The 22,312-nt window shown below is 41.8% G+C and overlaps 1 protein-coding gene across 2 annotated transcripts in view; it reads right to left on the bottom strand.

The window, feature by feature from the left end:
• Window positions 1–22,312, bottom strand: part of LOC147705755 (band 4.1-like protein 1) — a 644,658-nt gene that overhangs the window by 70,096 nt on the left and 552,250 nt on the right. For both annotated transcript variants that reach the window (XM_086932199.1, XM_086932200.1), the window contains 3 exons: window positions 19,888–19,989; window positions 4,608–6,110; window positions 3,975–4,070 (listed from right to left, as the gene is read on the bottom strand). In XM_086932199.1, coding sequence (XP_086788325.1) covers window positions 3,975–4,070; window positions 4,608–6,110; window positions 19,888–19,989 — 1,701 coding nt within the window. The remainder of the gene's footprint in view (window positions 1–3,974; window positions 4,071–4,607; window positions 6,111–19,887; window positions 19,990–22,312) is intronic.

Genomic DNA, 22,312 nt, shown 5'->3' with positions numbered 1-22,312 from the left:
AAAGAATCAGTTCAGCTCTGATGTTTTCTCTGAAGAATTTCGGTTTATACATAACAGGAAAACCTAGTCTTTGTTTTCTTGGTGGTCGTGTGAGTAAAGCTGTCTAAATAAGACATTGACTGTCTCCTTTTACCACACGTGTGATTAGGGACTGTTTCTATCAAAGGCTTAGCATGGCACTGCCAGGATTACCTTTGAGGCTACAGAGATATAGGGAAATACGAAGTCATCACAACATGTGGGTGCCTCTAAAAGGTTGACAGGGCCTGTTGTCAGCCAATCACATTTCTGGCGACATTTGATTGTTGTGTATATCTGTGAAGAGACACAACTCCTCTAACCTCCCAAAGACACAAACATGGCAGACTATCACCTGATATCACTAAGGAGTATCCTTCCTCTGTCCCATCCACTGGTGCAATCCACGTTAGCAAGCAGACACAAACACCCACAGATAATCATCTAACCTAGTTCATTTAGAAAGTTCCTTCCATTAGCGAGTAATGGCTGGTGTAGGTTGAAGGGTCCATGTGCATGCATGCTAGTCAGGCCTACACTTTTACGGTTTATCTGAGAGAATACATTTCTATTGGAGCTTTGCAAGTGTGGTAATGAACACCACCATGCAGCTCTGAAACCTTGACACATACAAATACCTGGGGGTATGGCTGGACTGCAGGGTCCGCATTGCACCGTACAGTCACGCCGAGCAGACAGCAGTAAACTCATTAAAATGGGCATTTCGTAAACTACAGAAATCAATGGTAAATCCTGATCTAGGGCTCCTCCTTAAGTTCATGGGCTGCAGAATTTTACCTACTAGCACCTACAGACAATAACATTCATAGATAAGATGGCTAACTGGCTACACAGGGCACAGTCCACCGGTTATAGAGGATTATTTTCCTTGCTTAGCTGCACCTCGCAAGTCCAAATTCAACAAGAATTCTGCCTGTTCAGGCAGCATTTGATATTGAAAGCGAAATTCCTGGCTTACTGCCTGAAAGTCAAGCAGGTAAAGAATAATACGCTGACACAGGTAATCTGGGAAGCAATAAACAACCCCCTGACAAGCTAGCATAGGTACCTAAACAACGAATTGGATGTCTTGGTGACTCGAGAAATGTGGTCAAGTGAACTCCCTGTGTCCATAGACTCAATACTGTTGGTTAAGCAAGTAAAAACCGTTATAAAAAAAAACAGAATGTGCAGGCCCTGAAGAAACGGGCACATGGTACTTTTGGCTACAACACTGTATGAACCAGGGGTCCTGCCCACCTGCCTTTCACCGCCTTTTTCCAAGGCCATGAAAAAAACAGCTGATCTGTCTACGATTTGGACTAATCCCTTTGAAAACCTACTGGTGTGGCCGGAGGAACCTTGATGACTCCAACAGACAATGTTGTTTCTACATAAAAGGAGAGGAATCACTGACTCACATTCTCTGTGTCTGGGAAAAGCTGCTCCCGTTAGGAAAGTTCTGGTTGTGGCCATTATGGTGGACATAAAATATCGGAACCTGCCATAGCACGTTGCAAGCCTGTCTGAGAGACAACTCATCGCACTAGCGGCCCGATTTCTGAAATGTATGAAAACTGCACTAGCACCTCCCGCCAATGCGGTAGACTCTGAATTTCTAACATGCTGCTAATATCTAAAGATTAAAAACATTGCACTTTACATGAGCAATAAAAGTTGACCTCGCACCACAGAGAAGAGAGCACATTAGGCATTGGGGATAGAGGTAACCTGAGTCCTTTATGCCCCTCATAGTCTTTATCATGGGGTTAGATAAGCTTAGATAATACTACTCCATCGTAAGCCTTTTTATCCATTTTACTATTCCCATCGTAGCCTTTTTTATATAGCATATTTAATAGGCCCATACTTATTTTAAATTAATATGTCTTAAAAAACCTTGCACTTTAAATTAGTCCTTAGTTCTGGTCCATCTGCTAGAGGCAAATAGAGCACCTTTGGCCTATGGAGGCTAGACACTACCATTTTCAAAGCAGGCCTTTTAACAGGCTGTCAATACCAATGCACTTTAAATATATTGCAGTATTCGTGTGCATCAGCATGGGAACCCAAAACAGAGGTAATACGAGCATTCCTGACCATTGGAGGTCAGTTAACTGTATTTCCAAAGTAATATGCAGTTAAAACATCACATTTTAAACACTTCATTCACCTAGGCTTAGCTGTGGAATTTATACTTATACTTGAGGCAAAGTTAGCATCTTAGGCACAAAAAGCACCATAATATATTGAACTTTATATAGGCATTAGCATTGGAATGTACAATAGAGGTAAAGTAAGCAGTGTCCTTTTTGGCTTTCACTTGTGAGCAGCTAAACATATATTGTGCTTGCCGAGGAACCTGGGGACTCTATTGTAATGATTTAAATTAAATGTGCAATAAACTATCTATCTATCTATCTATCTATCTATCTATCTATCTATCTATCTATCTATCTATCTATCTATCTATCTATCTATCTATCTATCTATCTATCTATCTATCTATCTATCTATCTATCTACCTACCTACCTACCTATCTATCTATCTATCTATCTATCTATCTATCTATCTATCTATCTATCTATCTATCTATCGATCTATCTGAAGTCTAAGGGAAATACTAGTCTTATCAAGAGGTGGGAGCCCCGCACCTGAACGGTATCGATCAAAAGCAAGCACAGAGTGATCAGGGCTTCAGACATGCTGCTTCTAGTTCAGAGAAACGGCTAAGCTGTGGGCCTGCCTTAGGGATAATTAGCTGGACTCCACTCTAGAACTAAGATTCTGGTTGAGATGCTTGGTTCCAAACAGAGGAATAATGGAGTTCATAAAAAGGAGTATACCAGGTGTAGCTTGTATCTCTGCATTTGCTTGACTGCCAAGAAATATTCTTATAGCAGCTATTAATAAAATCATATTTGGTCCCTTCCGAAACAAACAAGAGCCGCTACAGATCTGACCACGAGTATAGTCAGGCTCCATCTCATCTTGCAAAGCAACTATATGAAAAGGTATTGAAAAAGTGTCTCTCTGAAAGCCTATATATAGGGTCTTTATATGGATGCAGATTTTCAACCTTAAAAGCAAACATCCCATCCGTTTCATTCTGATCAGCTAACTTGCACATTCCAAATTCCAAGTGGTTGCCTTTGTATCTTGGCTGCCTATTTGCTTATTTTGGGTCAGGGCAATCCAAATGCCTGTAGTTAGAGACGTTTTTTGAGAAACGTTGAAACTTTTGCTCATTGGAACCAAAGTTTGCCCCTACCTCACATCGAGGGTGATCAAAATAAGAAATCTCCATAAATCAGTGGAATTGACAGCAAGTTCATAGCACAAGGGTGGAAGATGCTTCATCAGCAAGCTCCTGGCAAAAGGGACACACACCTCTCAAATATCCTTGCAATGATCCAAAGTCATGCACTAATGTCATGCAGTCCTTCACTCGCAGGACTTCAATTCCTAAGCCAGGATGGGGTTTTAATAATTGTGTTTTGCTTATGAACAGAACTGCATGTCAGTGTCTGACCATGCGCCAAATTTGAATACAGATGGCACATCTCAATTTAGTCACAGACCTCTCCGAACTCATGTCGGCATCCTCATTTAAATTAGATTCCACTGTCGAGAGGATACACGTTGGCGGTAATAGGTCACATCAAGTTATTTTCTACAGTTTACACTCATAGTATAACAGTTCCAGATAGCCTTCATTTCTATTAAGACATTTTAATGCCATTGAAATGTTTGGAACATCTTGCCACGTTGGACAAGCAAGTCAATTAAAATTAATTAAATTGAGAGGTGCAGTCTGAGAATGAAATTTAAAATAGCCTGAAAGAATACAGACAGCAGTACTGAGCAGGGGAAGAGATTTAGAAGAGGCAGTTCTTAGTAGATTTGGTTAGGCATTTGAACCGTAGTTAGAGTTGGTTAATAAAAACATTGAGACCTGAGAGATCAATTGGATCTTTATGCTTTCATCCATCTGCGTAGATTTTATTGGTGGACCAGAGAATTCCTCCCATGCGGGCTCCTGAGGCTGGCTCTGAATCAGAGAAAAGTATTAGTCGTAAGGTGCACAAGTAAGCTAGAGTAGGGGTGTTGCACGAGCATCTTGCAGAGCAGCTCAAAAGCGATCTCAATGCCCAGCCTATGGCAAGGGAACATTGGGGATGGGCAAAGGGGAACTTCACAGGCAAAGCAAGACAGGGAATAAAATTAATATTTGCGGGTAATGGTACAGGCCAAAAGCAAAGTTGGGTACGTAAATATTCAGACTCCTTGGCTCTTTCCTTTGCATGCTGCGTATATGCCAGGTTTGCATTCATGGTCGATACTGTAAGGGGCAAACCCTTGGAGCACAAAAAAAAGCAGATGTACTGGTTGGTTTGCATTTCTGTGTATAGGTATCAGCTGTGTGAGAATACACGAAGCATTCAGACAGTGATGCGAAGCAACCATCTCTTTGGTGTAGTGGCCAATGAATATGTTGAACTTTTTTGTGATGAGGAATACAAAAAGAAATAAGCGGCAGTGCGGCCATGCTGTGAACTTTCCATTGGAAGGGTTGCTTGCAAGTTACCACTGCTTCTGTCAGCGTGATTTCACATCCGGAGTCGGGAGATGCAAGTTCATCTCCTGGTTCCCCTTCGTGTTCAGACCCAGCAGAACTGCCCTCTTGGAAGCTTTCGTCTTGAGATGGTTCTCTGTCAGTGGCCCCTTGTTGGATGGTTAAGAAATCCATGGCTAGTGTTTTCTCAAGAAGCTTTGATTTCCCATCTGCAACTTCTTCTGTTGACTGATGCTTGAAGCAACTCTGTGCATTCAAACGATCTTCTGTATCTACCTCCTTTGATGGCTCATCGACCACTGTATCACTCCATGCTTCCACTTGCTCAGTAGACACAGAGACAACTGGAGCATTTTCCTTGTGGTCTTTAAATTTGAAATCCACTGTAATTTGTTCATCTTCTAGGTTGTGCAAGCATGCCACTCCAACTTGATCAAAGGGGTAAGTTGTACATTCTGCATGAGACGTTGAAGTCTTTGCAGTTAGTTCTGCTTGCAGTTTTCTACCATTCATGATCTCAGAGCCCCCAGCGGTTTCTGTCTGAGAAGCAGGTTCCTCTGAAGAAAATGAAAGATTTGGAGACTCTCCTAACTTATGTGCACTTTTATTGCTTCCAGTTCCAAGAAGCATCTTAGATAGCTTCTTGTTCTCCAAATCCTTTTGTTCTTTATTTGTTTCAGGAACAACACAAATGAAATTATTCTTTCTTTCAATATGTTCATGTATTTCAATTTTTTCCAGGCGCTCACTACCATTCAAGGATTTCATGTTATCCTTCTCCTTTTTATGCGTCTCACTATTTGTCATTGTTGGTAATGAGGTACTGAACCCCGATTCACCAAGCAATTCACTGCAAGGACTGTCTTTTAAGTTCTTGGTAGAAGAATAAAAACTAGACTCTTCATCTTTAGCTTCATCATCCAATTTTGAAGTGCACACACTAGGTTCCAGATGCTCAGTTATTTTTCCATTACTGTGATCTGTCACCACCTTAATTGTCGGGGAATCTGGTCTTTCAAGCATTGCCTTTTCTTGCCTGTTTACCACCTGATCTTGGTTCTCTACCATTTTGGAACCTGCTCCTGCTATATCTTCCATCTGACACATCCCTTGCTCTTGGTTAGTGATTAACACCACTACCCTCTCTTCCCTATACCTCTGCTCTCTTCTCTTAGGGGTTTGCTGGCGTTTTGCTTCCATTCTAGGTTTTTCCATATTCTCTTTGCTGTCTGAATCTTTTCCAAACATGATCTGAATTTCAGCGTTATCTGGGTAACGGGTACCCTTAGAAACTTCATGATCTTCCTTCTGCTTTGCTGAACCGAGTAGTTTATCATGGTCTTCCTTTAGTAGTCCTTTCTCATGTTGTTCATGAGTAATTTCCATCATTGACAGGTGCTCACTTGTCTTCTCCTGAGCTGTACCCTCGCAAGGCTCTTTTTTCTCAATGTCCTTTTGAATATGTTCACCAAAGCTGGGTACCTGAGTCTCGACAAAGACCCAGCGGCCAGAATCCTGCATTTCAATTGGAGCAAGAAAAGTTAGCATCAAAACTAAAAACAGACAAATAGTGAAATGTTTTTTTTTTCAGATTGCTTCTGCAAAGCAACAGACTTAGTAACAAAGACTGGACATGCATTCCAATTCCAATGCATTGCTGCATGGACACATAAGATAGTTACATGACACGGGTGCAGCTCTGCAAACATTCATAAAAAACTATCAAATTTCAAGATTGCATCCGAGTTTGGAACTCCTGCTTATTGCAACACACCATTGTTCATTCCACAACAGCAAGGCCTTTGCGGGCTTACGTTGGTAGAAATGTCTATATTTCTTATTCAACCTGGTACTAACGATTACCTAAAAAAATAACTCGGAGTTAAGTCTGAACTAGAACCAAATTCTATACATGGCTTTTACCAGCAATCCCTTGTTACAAATCTTGTCCAGACTCTGACAGTTGTCTCCAATCTGTAGTTTGGTAAGGATTGAAATGTTTTTGGAATTTACCACACCTCCAATTTACCCTTCACATTCTGCAGCATCAGAGCACAAAACCCCTAATGCTGCTGGAAATCTGTGGTTAAGACATGAACAAATAAGATTCAGGGGGGGGGGGGGGGGGGGGGGGGGAATATCACCGCCAATGAAGACTGCTCCAGGAGTATACATATTTAATGGGTGTTGCATTACCGTACCAAAATCTTGGGCACCCTGAATGAATCACTTTCTGCAGGACTGATCGTAAGAAAGAGCAGGAGCACATATCACCTTTTTAAAATCCTGCTTCAAATTTTCGAAAGCAAAACAAAAGTTTCCAACCTTACGGTAACAACTGATGAAAGTCTCTGTGTTAGAATTTCATGTTCCTCTCAGGATTATTTTATAAATGTATAAAGAGTACATAGCCCTTGAAGTAGGAAGTAGCCATGGCTTTCATCACAGCATATCATTCAAAGAATGTTGGACATGTTCTAGAGCATCAGTTTTAGGAGCACAAACATTTTTTTAATACTGGAGACATGCTTTACCACACACTGGTACATATTTACAAAGAGGTGCATTAGGACCACACTATGAACTTGTATGAATGTATATTGCCATTGACACCTATTTGTTGCATATTGCAGATATAATATTACTTTGCTAGAGCACGAAGAATATATTTGCAGAAACAGTACTCAAGAGGAGAGGAGCCAATGGGCAAACAAACATTAATGATGTTTTACTTTGGTATTTTTACATTTTGCAAAACTGCATCTCATATGTTACTTTGTTGAAAATCGCCTCACTCATCAGTTTCTGATCTCCTTGACAAACACATCTTCATTGAACACATGAAGATACTGCCTAGGCATGTTCTAGTCACTGCAAGTGAATGGTTCGTTTCAGAACAATTTTTTTGTCAGAGGGTCAAGGACATACACACATCACTTGGAGAGCCAGGTGCTTCCCTGATCTTCATAAAGTAATCAATCCTACCCAAATCACTCTGGGAGAAATAGTCTGGTATGCCATGGCCTGTCCTCACACACGGCCTATACTCTTCACTCAGCCCCCTCAAGGTATGAATGATGCCGCTGCGCTCCTTTCTTTGTATACAGGCGTGGGCTAGCATGTGAAGAAATCAGCAGATATTACAATAGGCCGATATCTTGCAAATGCTTATGGAGATAGGGTATAGTAATACATGTCAGAAATCTTGCCTGCCTACAGATGAGTTGAGTGGTGTTGAGTGTTTGATTTGCTCAAATGCTCCGTCCATCATCCCCTTTTGTATTGCTTTGTTTGCCCTAAGTTGGCAGGGTATGCTCAGATGTGATTCCCTTGCTCACTTGGCCACTGGATTCAAGATAGCCAGGCTGATGAGGATTATCAATCCGAAACCGGTCCCAGGATGCTTGTTTCCGGTCCAGGGAAGACATGGCTTGGCAGTTCGGGCTGGACTGTTCCCATGAGGCACAGGGTCAGACTGATTTGCATATGGCCATGTCTGAACTGGGGTGGCTGAGTGAGCTAAAGAATGGTGATGGATTAAACCCAGATCAGTTGACTGGGAGTGAGTGTTTGATTTGCTCAAACGCTCCGTCCATCATCCCTTTTTGTATTGCTTTGTTCGCCCTAAGTTGGCAGGGTATGCTCAGACGTGAGTCCCTTGCTCACTTGGCCACTGGATTCAAGATAGCCTGGCTGATGAGGATTATGAATCCGAAACCGGTCCCAGGATGCTTGTTTCTGGTCCAGGGAAGACATGGCTTGGCTGTTCGGGCTGGACTGTTCCCATGAGGCACAGGGTCAGACTAATTTGCATATGGCCATGTCTGAACTGGGGTGGCTGAGTGAGCTAAAGAATGGTGATGGATTAAACCCAGATCAGTTGACTGGGGGTGAGTGTTTGATTTGCTCAAATGCTCCGTCCATCATCCCCTTTTGTATTGCTTTGTTCGCCCTAAGTTGGCAGGGAATGCTCAGATGTGAGTCCCTTGCTCACTTGGCCACTGGATTCAAGATAGCCTGGCTGATAAGGATTATGAATCCGAAACTGGTCCCAGGATGCTTGTTTCCGGTCCAGGGAAGACATGGCTTGGCAGTTCGGGCTGGACTGTTCCCATGAGGCACAGGGTCAGACTGATTTGCATATGGCCATGTCTGAACTGGGGTGGCTGAGAGAGCTAAAGAATGGTGATGGATTAAACCCAGATCAGTTGACTGGGGGTGAGTGTTTGATTTGCTCAAACGCTCCGTCCATCATCCCCTTTTGTATTGCTTTGTCTACATGAGACTAACGCTGCTACAACCCAATTGGTCTAGCCTTTTGGCTTTGTCAGTGCAGATCCATTGGCTTTGGCAGTGGCTTTTGCCAATGCTTTTCAGCAAAAAATAATGTTTATTTCTGCGGTGATCAGCACTGGCATAACAATATAAAAAGAGTGAAATGCTGATGCAATAGATCAGTGATTAGGGGTACATTGATATGGTACCTCATGCATTCACACATATGCTTCATGATGTTTCAGAGAGCAAACATAATGATGTATACATGTACATATGTGTCACCACGCATGACCACACATACGTCATGATGGTGCCAACATTTGTTTGTTTAATTTACCGTTACAAGATGGTGTCCGTTCATGTCGGAGAGGTAAATTTAAACAAATTATTAAAATGTGATGGAAAGGACACCTTTGGAGAAAGGAGAAGCCCAGCGGCTAAGAGACTTCCAAAACAATTACAAAACAAAAAAAGGATGAGAAAGGGCAGAGGAGAAAATGGGAATGGGCGGGGATTGGTGATAAACAAACATACCACTGAGCAGGAAGAGCAATAGAATATTGGAAGAGCCATGAAAAAGCTGAGTGGAGACATAAAAAAGATTAAAAAAGACAAAGAGGACAGGGAAGCAATGCGCAAGGCTGATGAGAGTGCAAGGGGCAAAAGAGCACATGGGAGAGAGAACAAAAAAAACCCCACAAGCACACCCGCTGAGAATTAAGAGTGAAAGAAAAAAGGAGTTCCCGGAGTATGAGCAGTGAAAGGATACAAATCCTCTAGCCCAAATAATTGTAAAGACGCTATGCTCCAGGGGAGGAACAGAGAAAAGAAGCCATCGAGTAAGAAGCAAGCAAATAGGATTGACGAGAAAGCAATCTATGGTGAGCAATAGGCTCACCAAAAGCCCATGGTAAGTACTGGTAATGTCCATATTAGGTTTCCACACCCCAGTTAAAAGTTGTCACTAGGCATGAACTACAAAGCGCCAGCCGATATGAAATTGTCTAGTTTGTCCATAGACCTATTTGCCTCTGCCTCGTACACACAATCGCTTGCAACCTCTCACTCCCTAACCCATCACCATGGTGTATGATGCTGTCTGTAGTTTTCTTGATAGACTGAAAATTAACAGTTCTATGACCTGTTGGGAAGTTATCTATTATCAGAGCAACTTGTCTTTAATCTGATCTCTGGCTCTTTTTACAGGACCTTATAATGGAGCATGACTTTCTGTGTCAGCCTAAGGTAGGTACTGCCTGGGTTTTTCCTTTTGATATAATTTTGGAACACTCCTATACAAGAGTCTATGATGACTATATGAACTCCCTAAAAATAGGAACCTCTGAAAACCTCAAATTCAACAAAATTGGTTAAATCCTGGGAGACGAAACAGCTTCTGCTAATAGTGGGTCTGTAGAATTAAGCCGTAATATACACTCATTGACGATTTCAGTTCTAAAATTATTTTTTTTGCAGAAGAGACATTTTTTAAATATGAAGCTGTCAATTTATTAAAATTGGCACACAGAAAAAGAACTGGCAGCTGTTTAAGAAGATCACAAGAACATATGGATAATTTGCATTTAGCTGCTGGAAGACGACATGCGGTTACACAAAGACAGACGCAAGTGAATAATAAGCAACCATAAATCCTTGATCTTTTCTTGCATCGTTGTTAAAAGAAGAAGATTATGATTACAAATAACTAACCATTATCAAAATTTAAGGCATGGTGTAAACTATGGGCAACCTATCCTTTAGCAGTAGAAATATGCAAAAGGACAATTAATATCAAATAATTCGATGAAATCTCTATACAATATCTAAAAGATCTATAAATTAAAACATATTAACATTGACCTTGATACTATTTCACTGGGTAGTCAATAGGGCATTTATTATGGTACATCCTGGTGGACTTTCACCAGCGGTCTTTTCTATCCAGAATCTAGGAGGGAAATTGTAGTATTCCCCCAAGTGATGGGTGGCCGGCTAAGTAGAGGGGAGCAAGGGATTGGCATTGAAACTGATATTGTTAAACATGCGCATTACGGTGTGTACTTATGGCGGGAGAACTTGCCAGTCAGTCTCATTTTCTAGTTATTTTTGTAGGTGTCCATGGTACATGTTCAACATGTATTTGCGGTACTGGACAAACACTTAAGAGGGAAAGCCAAGAAGAAGCCTCCCATGACAAATACAGGTAAAAAAATGCCGACATGCCTCAACTAGATATTTCAGTAGCACTCGTGCCAGCCATGTCACAGTCTAAAACACTGGGGCATTAGCCACCAATACCGAAGTCGAAAGGACGAGGTTGGTGCACACTTATTAGCAAAGCCTAGGTTAGATGATCAACAACATTAAAACGCGTTATTGGTCGAATCCGGACCTCTATATACTTCAATTTTGAAGGGACTGTGTTTAAGAAAACTTGAAGCTAATATACATTAACTGGATCCATCACACATAAAAGAGGGAGCTCATTGTGGGATATCGGTTAAAATTATTGGATACATGCGGGCAACAGAATTCAGGAGGAGGACAACATGAGGGAAGTAAACATTGTGAAAAAAGAGAGACATGGTACTGTAAGCATCAAGGGGCATTATTTATTATTTATTATTTAGAAACCAAGTATATGTGGCTGAGCAAATAATTGTGTTGTCATTGACGGATTTTTGTCTCTGCATTAAATGATAGATAAGGAAGATATATGGTTTAAAAAATAGAATTTCACTGAAGAGAACATCAAAAATATAAGATGCTCAAAATAATATTCGGAGCGGAGGACGGTTAGGGGTGAGCAGGATTGATTCTGCATCAAAGATGCATCTAAAGGTTCACATTAAAGTCTTGGAATGGTGTTCATGAGGAAATTTATGAAACTGCAGCTTTTTCTCTCAGTAATCTTCATGAACGCGTACTTGCTGACTGTTGTTGTTGTCACAAGTGAGGTTACTGATCAAGTAGTTTATAACATCATCTGCCATGTCATGAGCATGTCACTGGTGTCTGATGTTTGAAGAGAAAATTAACTTGCCAATATAAGTGGTTTTTATTTTTTTGGGATTGTCACAATAATGTACCTTCAGTTGAAGCTTGTTAAGGGAATGTTTAAGGATTTTTTATTTGACTGGTTTGTAACTGAACTCGAAGTCTCTAAAGTACAATTTAACAATTGCCTAGTAGTTACCTTAACCCTTGCCTCAAGTTCTTACTACAAGAAAGAAAAAAATACTTAAAATATTCTCCACTACTGGGTTGCTTTTGTTCCCATCTGGTTGGATCATAGTTTGTCACTTGTGCTGAGCTGGTCCTATAGAGCAGCACAAGACTGAGTGTACTCTGTCTAGAAAGCCACTGTAGTAAAAAATGATGGACTGGAATGCAGCCTGAAAGATCGCCAGTTGCTGAGATTTATTGACGCTTTACATTGCTATTTGTTGCAGCAGAAGCTCTAAATGCAGCATTTATATCCAGACGTGTTTCATACTCATTATGCTATAGGATTCAAAGTCCACCTCAATAATGAGATGCAGGCCCAGATAGGCTTAAACTGGCCTTGGGTTGTTAGTGTTCCTGTCCGGAGGAGACCTTGCTAGCAGTTGAGCTGAATTGCTCTTTAAATAACATGACTATCCCTCACTTTATTATTTGTTGTATAACCTGCCAATTGCACTCTTTCCCCAGTATCCCAGCGCTTGGATTCACAGGGCACTGACAGCATCAGTGCCCAATGGGCATTGAACAAGGGTCCAATGTTCCATCTTGGAAAGCCGCTCGGTATGCATTAGGACACTGGACACAAGGATTGGCCTCTGGGAACACCTTGTGCCCTGTATCTTGGTCATTTTCTCACTTTGAACACACTCCCTGGTTCAAGCCATACTGGACATAGCATTCCGGTGCGGATTGACCCTCATAATGAAGTTAAGGCGTTGGAGATTTGTGGGTATAAATCAGTAAAACTGCAACTATTTAAGCTTTTAGAGATTGGTATGTTGTTTGTTATCGAATAAATGCTATAGTGATGCACATACAGAATGCTCTCACTATAGCCTCCATAAAAGTGGAACTGAGGGATGCTGTCTACCGAAAAGTGATACGTTGAAAATGCATGAATCCAAGTGGAACTGGGCAGAATCTTGTGAGTGGCTATACATGTCACAAAAGAGCATCCACCTATTTTGGTTGTTGTCCACCAGAATGTGACATTTTTAGATTTTAAAAAGACAAACCACGACTCAAGGTCTGCAGAGTAGTCATCAGGGTGTAAGTGAAAAATGGGGCCTGGGATTCATCAACGTATGTAGAGGCTGGTAGGAGAGCGGGAGTATGACTGTCTTTGCAGAGAAGCAACAAGTGCTAGAAGCAGTACTCAAGAATCATGACAGATACTGCCATTAAAAGTGCACCTCATAGTAATGGATCAGTTTATCATATATCGGATCAGTTAAGCAGTTTTATAAAATGAAGCTGAGGTCGTAGACTAAGTCTACTATTGTCTATGTTTCAGAATATAGAGTTGCTGCTCCAGAAGTGTTGAGGAGTCATGAAAATGTCTAGGTGAATGGAATGATGTTTGTCAGCAAAATTGGCATTGAGTTGACTTTGCTGAACAGGCAGCACTGGGCTATAAACTGTTACTACAAAAAAATATGCTTACCTTGTCAAGCTACATTCACCTGTTGATCTTCCATCCCTACTGAGTGAAGTACTATCTTCTACTGAAATATAGAGACAGTAGAATATGGTGGACTGCTGTCTGTGCCCGCATGACTTTGGCATTGTAAACAGACAGTCACTAGATTATATTTTCTTGAAGGGGCATAACTAAGGGACAGATGTACTAAGGTATTCTGCTGTCGCAAAGGCTCCGATTCCCTAAATCAGAGCCTTTCCGACTGCAAAATCATGTCTGATATGTACAAAAACCAAATAGTAATTCAGTAGCACTTTAGTGAATCAAAATTTCGCTATGAGATGTACATAGTGAAACACTATTTAGAAAGGGGTATTTAGATCGCCCCTTCAAAACAGAGATTCGCAATGGGATGTAGTAATGTTTTGCAACCAAACTCTGGTCGCACAATATTATTATTTTCCTAGCCACACAAAAGTAATGATAACCCATTCTCAAACAGGACGGGGCCTCAAAGGGACCCCTCCCCCTTTGTGAATGCTGACAAAAACAGTTTTAGGGATAGGCAGTGGTCCATAGGACGACTGCTTCCTCCTAAAAAACTTTATGAAATTTTTCATTTCCATTTTGTAGGAAGTTGGCTCTTTATATATTGGATCAAAAATAGGTACATTGTGTAAAGGGTCCAGGCAAACCCTAAATGACTGACAGAGGCACAAATGACACCACAAATGCTCTCTTTTGTTGTAGTGCGGGTGAGCAGTTAGGCATATCGGAGGATCGTGCAAAGCATTTATTGCACACATACAAAACAGTAAGCGAGACACACACTCAATAAAGAAATTCCGAGACCAATTCATAAAAATAAATAATATAGGAAACAATTGAGTCTGTTGGGCGATACAATTGCTGTGATAAATATATTCAAAGCAAGAGAAAAGGTGTTTCACGCTTCCTTTTACACAATAAATGAAAAAGCAATTTCAATAAGTTTTACATTCAATAGAGAAGATACCTAGATAACACCGGAAGAGTTGATTTACTCTTAAATTTTTCAAGAAGTATTGAATATTAAATGGCTGTCACAAATACAAATAAATTGCGAAACTACAAAGGTGACTATTGTGAGAAGGTGATGTGGTGACTGGTGAAGAGAACAGTTCTCTATATACAAAACATACATATGTGACATAAATTAAAAGAATTGTTGAATTTCTGTCCTGTCTTGTTATTTAACACATGTACTGCAAGACCCAATACTGTTTGACTATTGGTCAAGAAAACTATGTAGACATGTGTGAGGGGAAAGTGTTGAAGTTTCAACCCTGGACATTGCGTGGAATGGTAAGCGTCACTACGGGTCTTCCTCAGGATTATGAAGGGAGGGGTTGACAGCCAAAAAGTCAAGATGTAGTGGGGATCCAATACTGGACTCCAAAATGCTAATTGAAATAGTTTGGTTCAGTCGCAATGCATCATTAGTGAGAATTCTTCCTAATTGGAAAAGCTGAATTTCTGCATCATTAGGTTGGAGTCTTAAACATGGGTGATGCCACAGCAACACACGTCATCCACCCGCCTATTGGAGTCCTTGGCTACAGCCTTTACTTTGTAAAAGCAGCCAAAAATTAAAGTTGAGTGCTTCAGAACAACCTGCGTCTGTTCTTCCTCCAAGGAATTATTCTGCTGACAAAAACAGTTTTAGGAGTAGGCAGTGGTCCATCGGACGACTGCTTCCTCCTAGAAAACTTTATGAAAGTTTTCATTTCCTTATTGTAGGAAGTTGGATCTTTATATATTGGACCAAAAAGAGGTACATTGTGTAAAGAGTCCAGGCAAACTCCAAAGGACGGACAGAGGCACAAATAACACCACAAATGCTCTCTTTTGTTGTAGTGTGGGTGAGCAGTTAGGCATATCAGAGGATCGTGCTAAGCATTTATTACACACACAAAAACAGCAAGTGAGACACACACTCAATAAAGAAATCCGAGACCAAAATATGGAAATAAAACATATTTTATATGAATTTAGATACCAAGATCATCGGAATGAGGTAAGTGCTTTTTGAGTTAAATTTTTATCGATTTTAAAAGTTCACACTTAGTGCAATCTCTGGAGCGGTAATGTTATCCTTAGGAGGAAAAACATATATACTGCATTCAGGTGCTTTACAGCGACTTACGGGACTGTTCTCTGGAACAAAAGCTGGGTGAGTATAGGACAAGGCCCAGGGCCACTCCAACAGGTCACCTCGGGACGCCCTGGGTCGTCTGGGTGGAGGGGTGTGTCACGGCGTCGGGTGTCCCATTCACTTCAATGGGGAAACGGTCTGGTAGGAGATAGGCTTGAAGCTGGGACTGGGCGACCAGTCCACGGGAACCCACGGGGGGCTCGACCCTTAACATCCTAAGGCATGCAGAGACACCCTTGGTTTATTTCTCCTCAGGCAGTGGGGCTCGAGTGCAGAGGTGTCTTTTGGCGTCGGATCCGGTGCTCAAGTCTCCCGGGGTTGTAGGGGTTCTGCAGAAAGAGGCTGTGGAGGGCAACCGGAAGTCCAGTCTTGGCAAACCCTAGGGCGGGTTTAGCTCTTCTGGATTTGGGGACCCCATAGGCACTGTCACCTCCCTTTGACTCGGGCTCTGGGGTGCGGGTGCATGGTTGCTTTAAGTCGTCTGGTGGCAGCGGCTGCAGACTCACTCTTGGTCTTTGGCTTTGGGGCAGAGGGGCAAACAGGACAGCTAGGCCACTCTCGATGTGGGTCTCACTGTCACGGAAGTCCCTCGATGTGCAGGTCGTTCTTCCCTGGAGTTGGTGTCTGGGCTGGACAGAACAAGCCTTGGCTGCTGCGAGGGGTCCAGTACCCAGGTACTGGCACTGTGCAGCTCAGCTTGGTCCTGGTATCCCCACACTTGGAGGGAGGATGGATCTGACCTGACAAGCACTGCTAACTCTTCCTTGGTTGCTGCTGCGTTGGTAGACTCTGTAGGCGACAGGTCGGGGTACCGGGTCTTGCTTCTTTGTTGCCTGCAGGTGCAGGGGAATAAGCTCCTCTATTCCAAGGCACTGATAGCCCTCTGGGTTTCTTGAGGTCTGCATAGTGGCAGGATGAATCAGTTGCTACAAGAATGTTGAGTGCCGCAGACAGGCAAGATTGGCACCAAGTCAGTTGTGCTCCTCAGTTCTCGGTTCAGAAGTCTTCTTAAGTTCAAGTTCAAGTTCGGGTATTTGTATAGCGCACTGCTCACCCAGAGGGTCTCAAGGCGCTTGGGTAAGGGGTTCATTATTTGTCGAATATCCAGGTTTTAAGTTCTTTTCTGAAGGAGATGTGGTTTTGAGTAAGGCGGAGATGGGTGGGGAGTGATATGTCCACTTCTTTGTTTATGTCCATAGACATCTGAAGTACTGGTATTAGGGTGTCTCCATCATACTGAAATTATGGCTGTTAAGGGGATTGATGGGTAGTAGCAAATTGGCTATTCCCCCTGGGGTCACTACACCCCCTAATTGACCACCTCCCTTGAGGAGTGGGCATCAACCAGACCAAGAATTCCTAATTCCAGAACATACAAGATGGTGGAATCTCTAAAGTTACATTCATTTCCAGCTGGTCACCCTAGAGGTGTGTCCAGTCTGACAGTGCAACACGCCTCCTGCATAGCTAATTTTCCCACCTGTACTAGTACCACAATGCACAGGGAAGGGGGAGGTCAGCCTCCTCTCCTGTGACAGAAGCCAGCTTCGCATACAAAAGGCAGTGGGCTCTTTGAAGCTCCCTGCCTTAGAATGCTAATTTGCAGGTTATCCTGTGGGAGGGGGTATAAACAACCTCTGCCAGAGCAGGCTTTATTCCGGAACTCCTTATAGCAAAGGCCCTTACCCCTGAGGGTCAGAAACATGTCTGTGATGGCAGTCGTCGGAAACCACTCAGTCAGTACACCAGCAGTTGGTAGGTTTTCAGCGGGTCCCTCTACGTTGACATGTATTGATAAATCTATCACTGAAATCAGTGTGAGTTTATTAATACGAGATGTTTGATACCAAACATACCTAGTTTCAGTGAAGCTATCATGTAGCTAGGGAACTCGTTTTGACCAATGCCCAGTATATACCTTAAAATGGCTTTGCTGTTCACTTGTACTGTCAGTAATGGAACTTGCCAGCACAAGGACATATCTGCTCATGCAGTGAAACCGTCACATGTATTATAATGCACCCTGCCTTACTGTAAGGCCTGCTGTAGGGGTGACTTACAAATATTACATGCAGTGTTTAGGGGATATGGCACACAAGTGTGTCATGTCATGTTTTCACTTTTTGGGGCATCTTGTCACGCACCCTGCAGTAGCAGTCTGCATGAGTTTGGTGTTGAGTCCCTTAGAGTGGCAAAAGATATGCTGCAACTTTTAGGGATCCTCTTTTGTAGCTGTGCCCTGGGTACCAGAGGTACAACTTACCAGGAACTTGCAGGGGTGCTAAAGGCCTTGTCACGGTATCAAGCAACTTAAAACGTGGATATTTGACAAGTAATCCCCCACCCCTCCCTAAGCGCCTTGAGACCCTCTGGGTATGTAGTGTGCTATATAAATTCTATGACTTGACTTGACTTGACTAGGTGTCTTGTTTTGACCGAAAAAACACTGGCACTGAGGATCTTATTAGCAGGAACCCAGTGCACGTCAGTCAAAGTTTAATCAAATACCTTGTAAAAAGTGGGGGGACTACTGCAAAAAAAGCCCATGTCCCTAAATGTTTTAAAAAGCATCCCATTTTACCTTGTGGAAAACAGGCTGCATGTGAAAAAAATAACGTATTAAAATGCGATCACAGACATAGTGGCCTGTTGACGCCTGCCTGGGTCTCAATTTGTGACCTAGCTCATGAATATTGATGAGGTAGGTCAGATTGCGACCCACTACGATTCCGAATTTTGTTAACCAACCAGTCAGTTCATGGAACGCTTTGTAAAATTCCACCCTGGTTGCAAAAATATTGGCCACAAATTGCTTAGTGCTTAGTACATGTGGACCACTGTGATATATGGTTCAGCAAATCAATAAAAACAGATAGAAAAATGTAGGGGCATGCACTAGCTTGTTTTCTAGTTCTTGTAAACAGGTGCCGACCATCCATAGTGAACAGAATACCGACAGAAAGTTGGGGTAAATGAAGCATTTAAAAAAAAAATTCACATAGGGCATGTACTACAGGAACACTACAGGAGCTTGCCCACTTTCAAGCTACATATCTAAGAATTGCCTCTAAGTCAGGTTGATTGTAGTCTGTAAAATCGAGAAGGTAATATCAAGAAGCCTCGGCCAGATAACCAATTGTCACATAGCCACCTCTTCCAGTGGCTGTCAATGCAGCTCTGTCGGATGCGTCCTAGAGTGCATGGCATGGTGACGCTTGTGTCCTAAACTAGGACTACATTCAACATTTCATCTTCAAATTCAAAGACTTCATAAGAAAAGAACAGGGTCTGCTTTGAAGTGTAACGTCCTTACCCAGTCTTTCATCTGTGGCAAACGTATCCCTTTTAATTTCTGAATAATTCTGTGAATTATTGCATGATCTCATTGAGGCAAAAAAAAAAACATCTTATTGAGCAGCTGCCAAAGAGATAGCACAGAAAATGTAATCAGGTTCACCTATGAAAAGGGGAGGATTTAGCTTTAAAGGCAACGCAAGGAAAATACCTTAACGTTTTCAAAACAAGGCCTCAGTCTAGGCTCTAGCATGAGAACCACTACACTCCAGATTTACGAGGTTAAAATGCAGGCCTGATTAACTGGCTGTCTGGCACACGCAGCACCATCGTGCAAGGTGGATGCCCATTAATTATGAGTAAAGGTACAAAAGGTGATTCATAGTCTTCATGGAAACCTTATTGTGATTGCAGAAACACAGATGAAATATACATACTTTTGGGAGTCAACTCATAGGAGCCTTCTAGTCCATCGCCCGCCCATCATAAAAAAGACGCCAGCTCTTCCACACACCTCCTAATCACCTAATGGCATCAAACTTTCTTCAAGGTATGCCATGCCCCTTATCCAAATTTGCAAAAGGAGGCAGAAATGGAGATCTGCACTTAATCTTACTTGGGCATCGCAATTAGAAGAAAGATTCTTGGAGAGAAACAAAAATGAGAGACACCAACTTGTGTCTAATGGAAGATTTAGAGACTCAAGTTTTCTGTTCAAAGAGAGGTGGGGTTCACAGAGAAATAAATAAAGGATGATGCTTTTAAGCAAGGCTTTAAAGAAAGATCAAAAAGAGAAAAGGAAGAGAAGGATACTGGTAGGAAGACAGGAAATAAGCCAAACTAAATAAGAAACAAATCAAGTAAAACAAAATATTGACAACCTCAGGAGAAGAGACAGGACTTTTTTGCAATAAAGTCTCCATGTTTAATGGTGCAGCCGACTCAGGTTCAAAGTTGTCGATTTCTTCCTCCTCTTCCATTCCCTGATCCAGCATATATAAGGAGAGTATACCAAACACCCAAAAGAGAGGAGAGAAAGGAGAGAAAAAAGACACCAACATCTATCAATTGTTCTGACTCAAACTCCACAAAGTTTCGTCGACAGTGACTGTAATTTAAGTATCCATGAAGGGAAAATGTCAACATCTGTCGTGGGGCCTCCTACCAGAATTTAGATAGTTATTAATATTTTGTACAGTGTCTGAGCCAATTGGTGTCAACTGACAGAAAGTAAAACCAGAAGTTTTGACAATTGGTAGTCCCATCTTTCTTAGATGATGCTGTATCCTTGCCAAGCAAAGAGTTCTGTGAAAACTTTGTGAACGCACTGTGAAATCAGGAACAATTCTGAAATGGTAAAAGAATGACGTCCTCCTGTTCACCTTTCAGCAGTTTTGAAGAAAATAAGGTCTTGAAGGACCAAGTCTATAAACAAAATTACAAAGTGCCTAACGTGAAAAAAGTTTAAAGGGCATGCGGTGAAAAATATAAATGTCTGCCTACAGAACATGCAGAGAGAATTGAGGACCTCAGCACTATCCTCAAGGTACCTAAGAAACAAGCATCCAGTAAAAAAGTAGGTACGCGGAATCCCACAAGTGCCGCAAAATAGCAGTGTGAATGATACCTATTAATAACGTAAGTAGGATGGATGTGCAAAAATAGACACCTCCTCCCTCAAGCAGGAAAACGTAACATAAGGGAAACATGACTTAATGCTCTCACAACATACCCTAAATTGGCTTAACCATCATGCAAGTTAAGACAATTCATTTTCTTATAAGGATTTGATATCCTCCTCTCTGTGAGGTGAGCGTCGAAGGAGTATTTTGCTTATTCATTGCAACGTTGTCAATGGTCGAACTCCACCACATGAGACGCTTCAACATCATGTTTCCAAGGCAGGTCTGATGTGTTTATCATCCAAGATTAACATGCTGATGGACAGTCACCGGCATGCCAACCGTGGTGACTTCCATGTTAATTATAAAGGTTTCCCCTACATTCTTGAATCATCAGATGTTTTCCTGCAGTGTCCATGCTCATACACAGATCTTCATGCTCATCAACAAGCCTTGCGAAATAATCCTCAAAGTTTCCATGCCTGTGATTAAATTGCCAATGCTAGTACATTAGAAATGCTTGTTAATTGCTAAAGTTTTCATGCTATTGTGATCAAAAAAGCTTCATGCACGATTCAAGTCAACGTTGTAAATTCACATGCAAATTTCCATCGATTCCACAGTGGCTTTTTGAATTAGTTCCATTGCTTCCATAGAACTAAGACTTCCATTGCATAATATTAGATTGCTCTGTGGGCTTTCATAGGCCTTCTGATAGTTTTACGTGACAAGGCAATGATTACAGATTGTAGAAAATTCATGGCAGGTGTCACAGCTAAAAACAGGCATCATAATGTTTCTGGATTAGTTCAGTGATTAACGCAAAACCATAATTCCCTCTTGCTACAGTGGCCATATGTTGTTTCACTCCGCACCAAACTTTTCAAACAAGACATTTCTACTCTAGGTTGAATAGAGAACAGGGTTGATATTTTGACTGTCCAGAACACCTACTATAGATATCACTTGTGATGAATATAATTTTAAATGCAAACATTTTATGGGAACAAGAGTGACACACATACCAACAAAGAGAGAACATTAAAAGGTTACCATGGATAAGAAGGATAGTCGCAGATCATTATAGCTCTCGTGTTCTTTCATGAAAGACATGAAAAGTAATCTCCTATACCAAATGTTCAGCTCACCAGAGATTACAAAAGAATGTAAATCATCAACTGGGCGATTTTACACACTTTCTAAAGCCTTGATATTTCTGCTATTGGTGCGTTGGCTGACATATGGGCGTGTTGAGTTATTTTGTGCCTCAACATATTTACTAAAGTAAATGTTCAGAAGATAATTCTCTCACAGGCTATGGCAGAGGCTGCTCTGTGTGTGTAGAGGCTTAGAAGACACACAGGATCACCAGTGGTAAAGAAATGAAGGCCACCCTACTACCTTCTGTCTATTTTGAGAGACCCATTAGAATTGTGGCCAGCCTGTGGTATGCCACCATTGGACTCCTCGATCAATGGTGGTCATTAACAATGCGGAAGTGGAAAGATATGACTACTTTTCTCAATTATACTCCCTACCTTGTGCTACAAGTAGAAAGAAAGCAAAGACTGGTCTTCACCACCATCACTGTTAACCAACCATTTCCTAAACGCAATTTTGCCAAGCTTCAATAGAGGCAGCCCATTTCCCCATCAGTCAGGATACCGTGCAAATCTATGGACAG

Source organism: Lissotriton vulgaris, chromosome 7 (assembly GCF_964263255.1).
Source record: "Lissotriton vulgaris chromosome 7, aLisVul1.2, whole genome shotgun sequence".
In the NCBI taxonomy this organism is placed as follows: domain Eukaryota; kingdom Metazoa; phylum Chordata; class Amphibia; order Caudata; family Salamandridae; genus Lissotriton; species Lissotriton vulgaris.
Note: the sequence above shows the minus strand (reverse complement) of the source record. Positions and strands in the feature narration are given on the sequence as shown.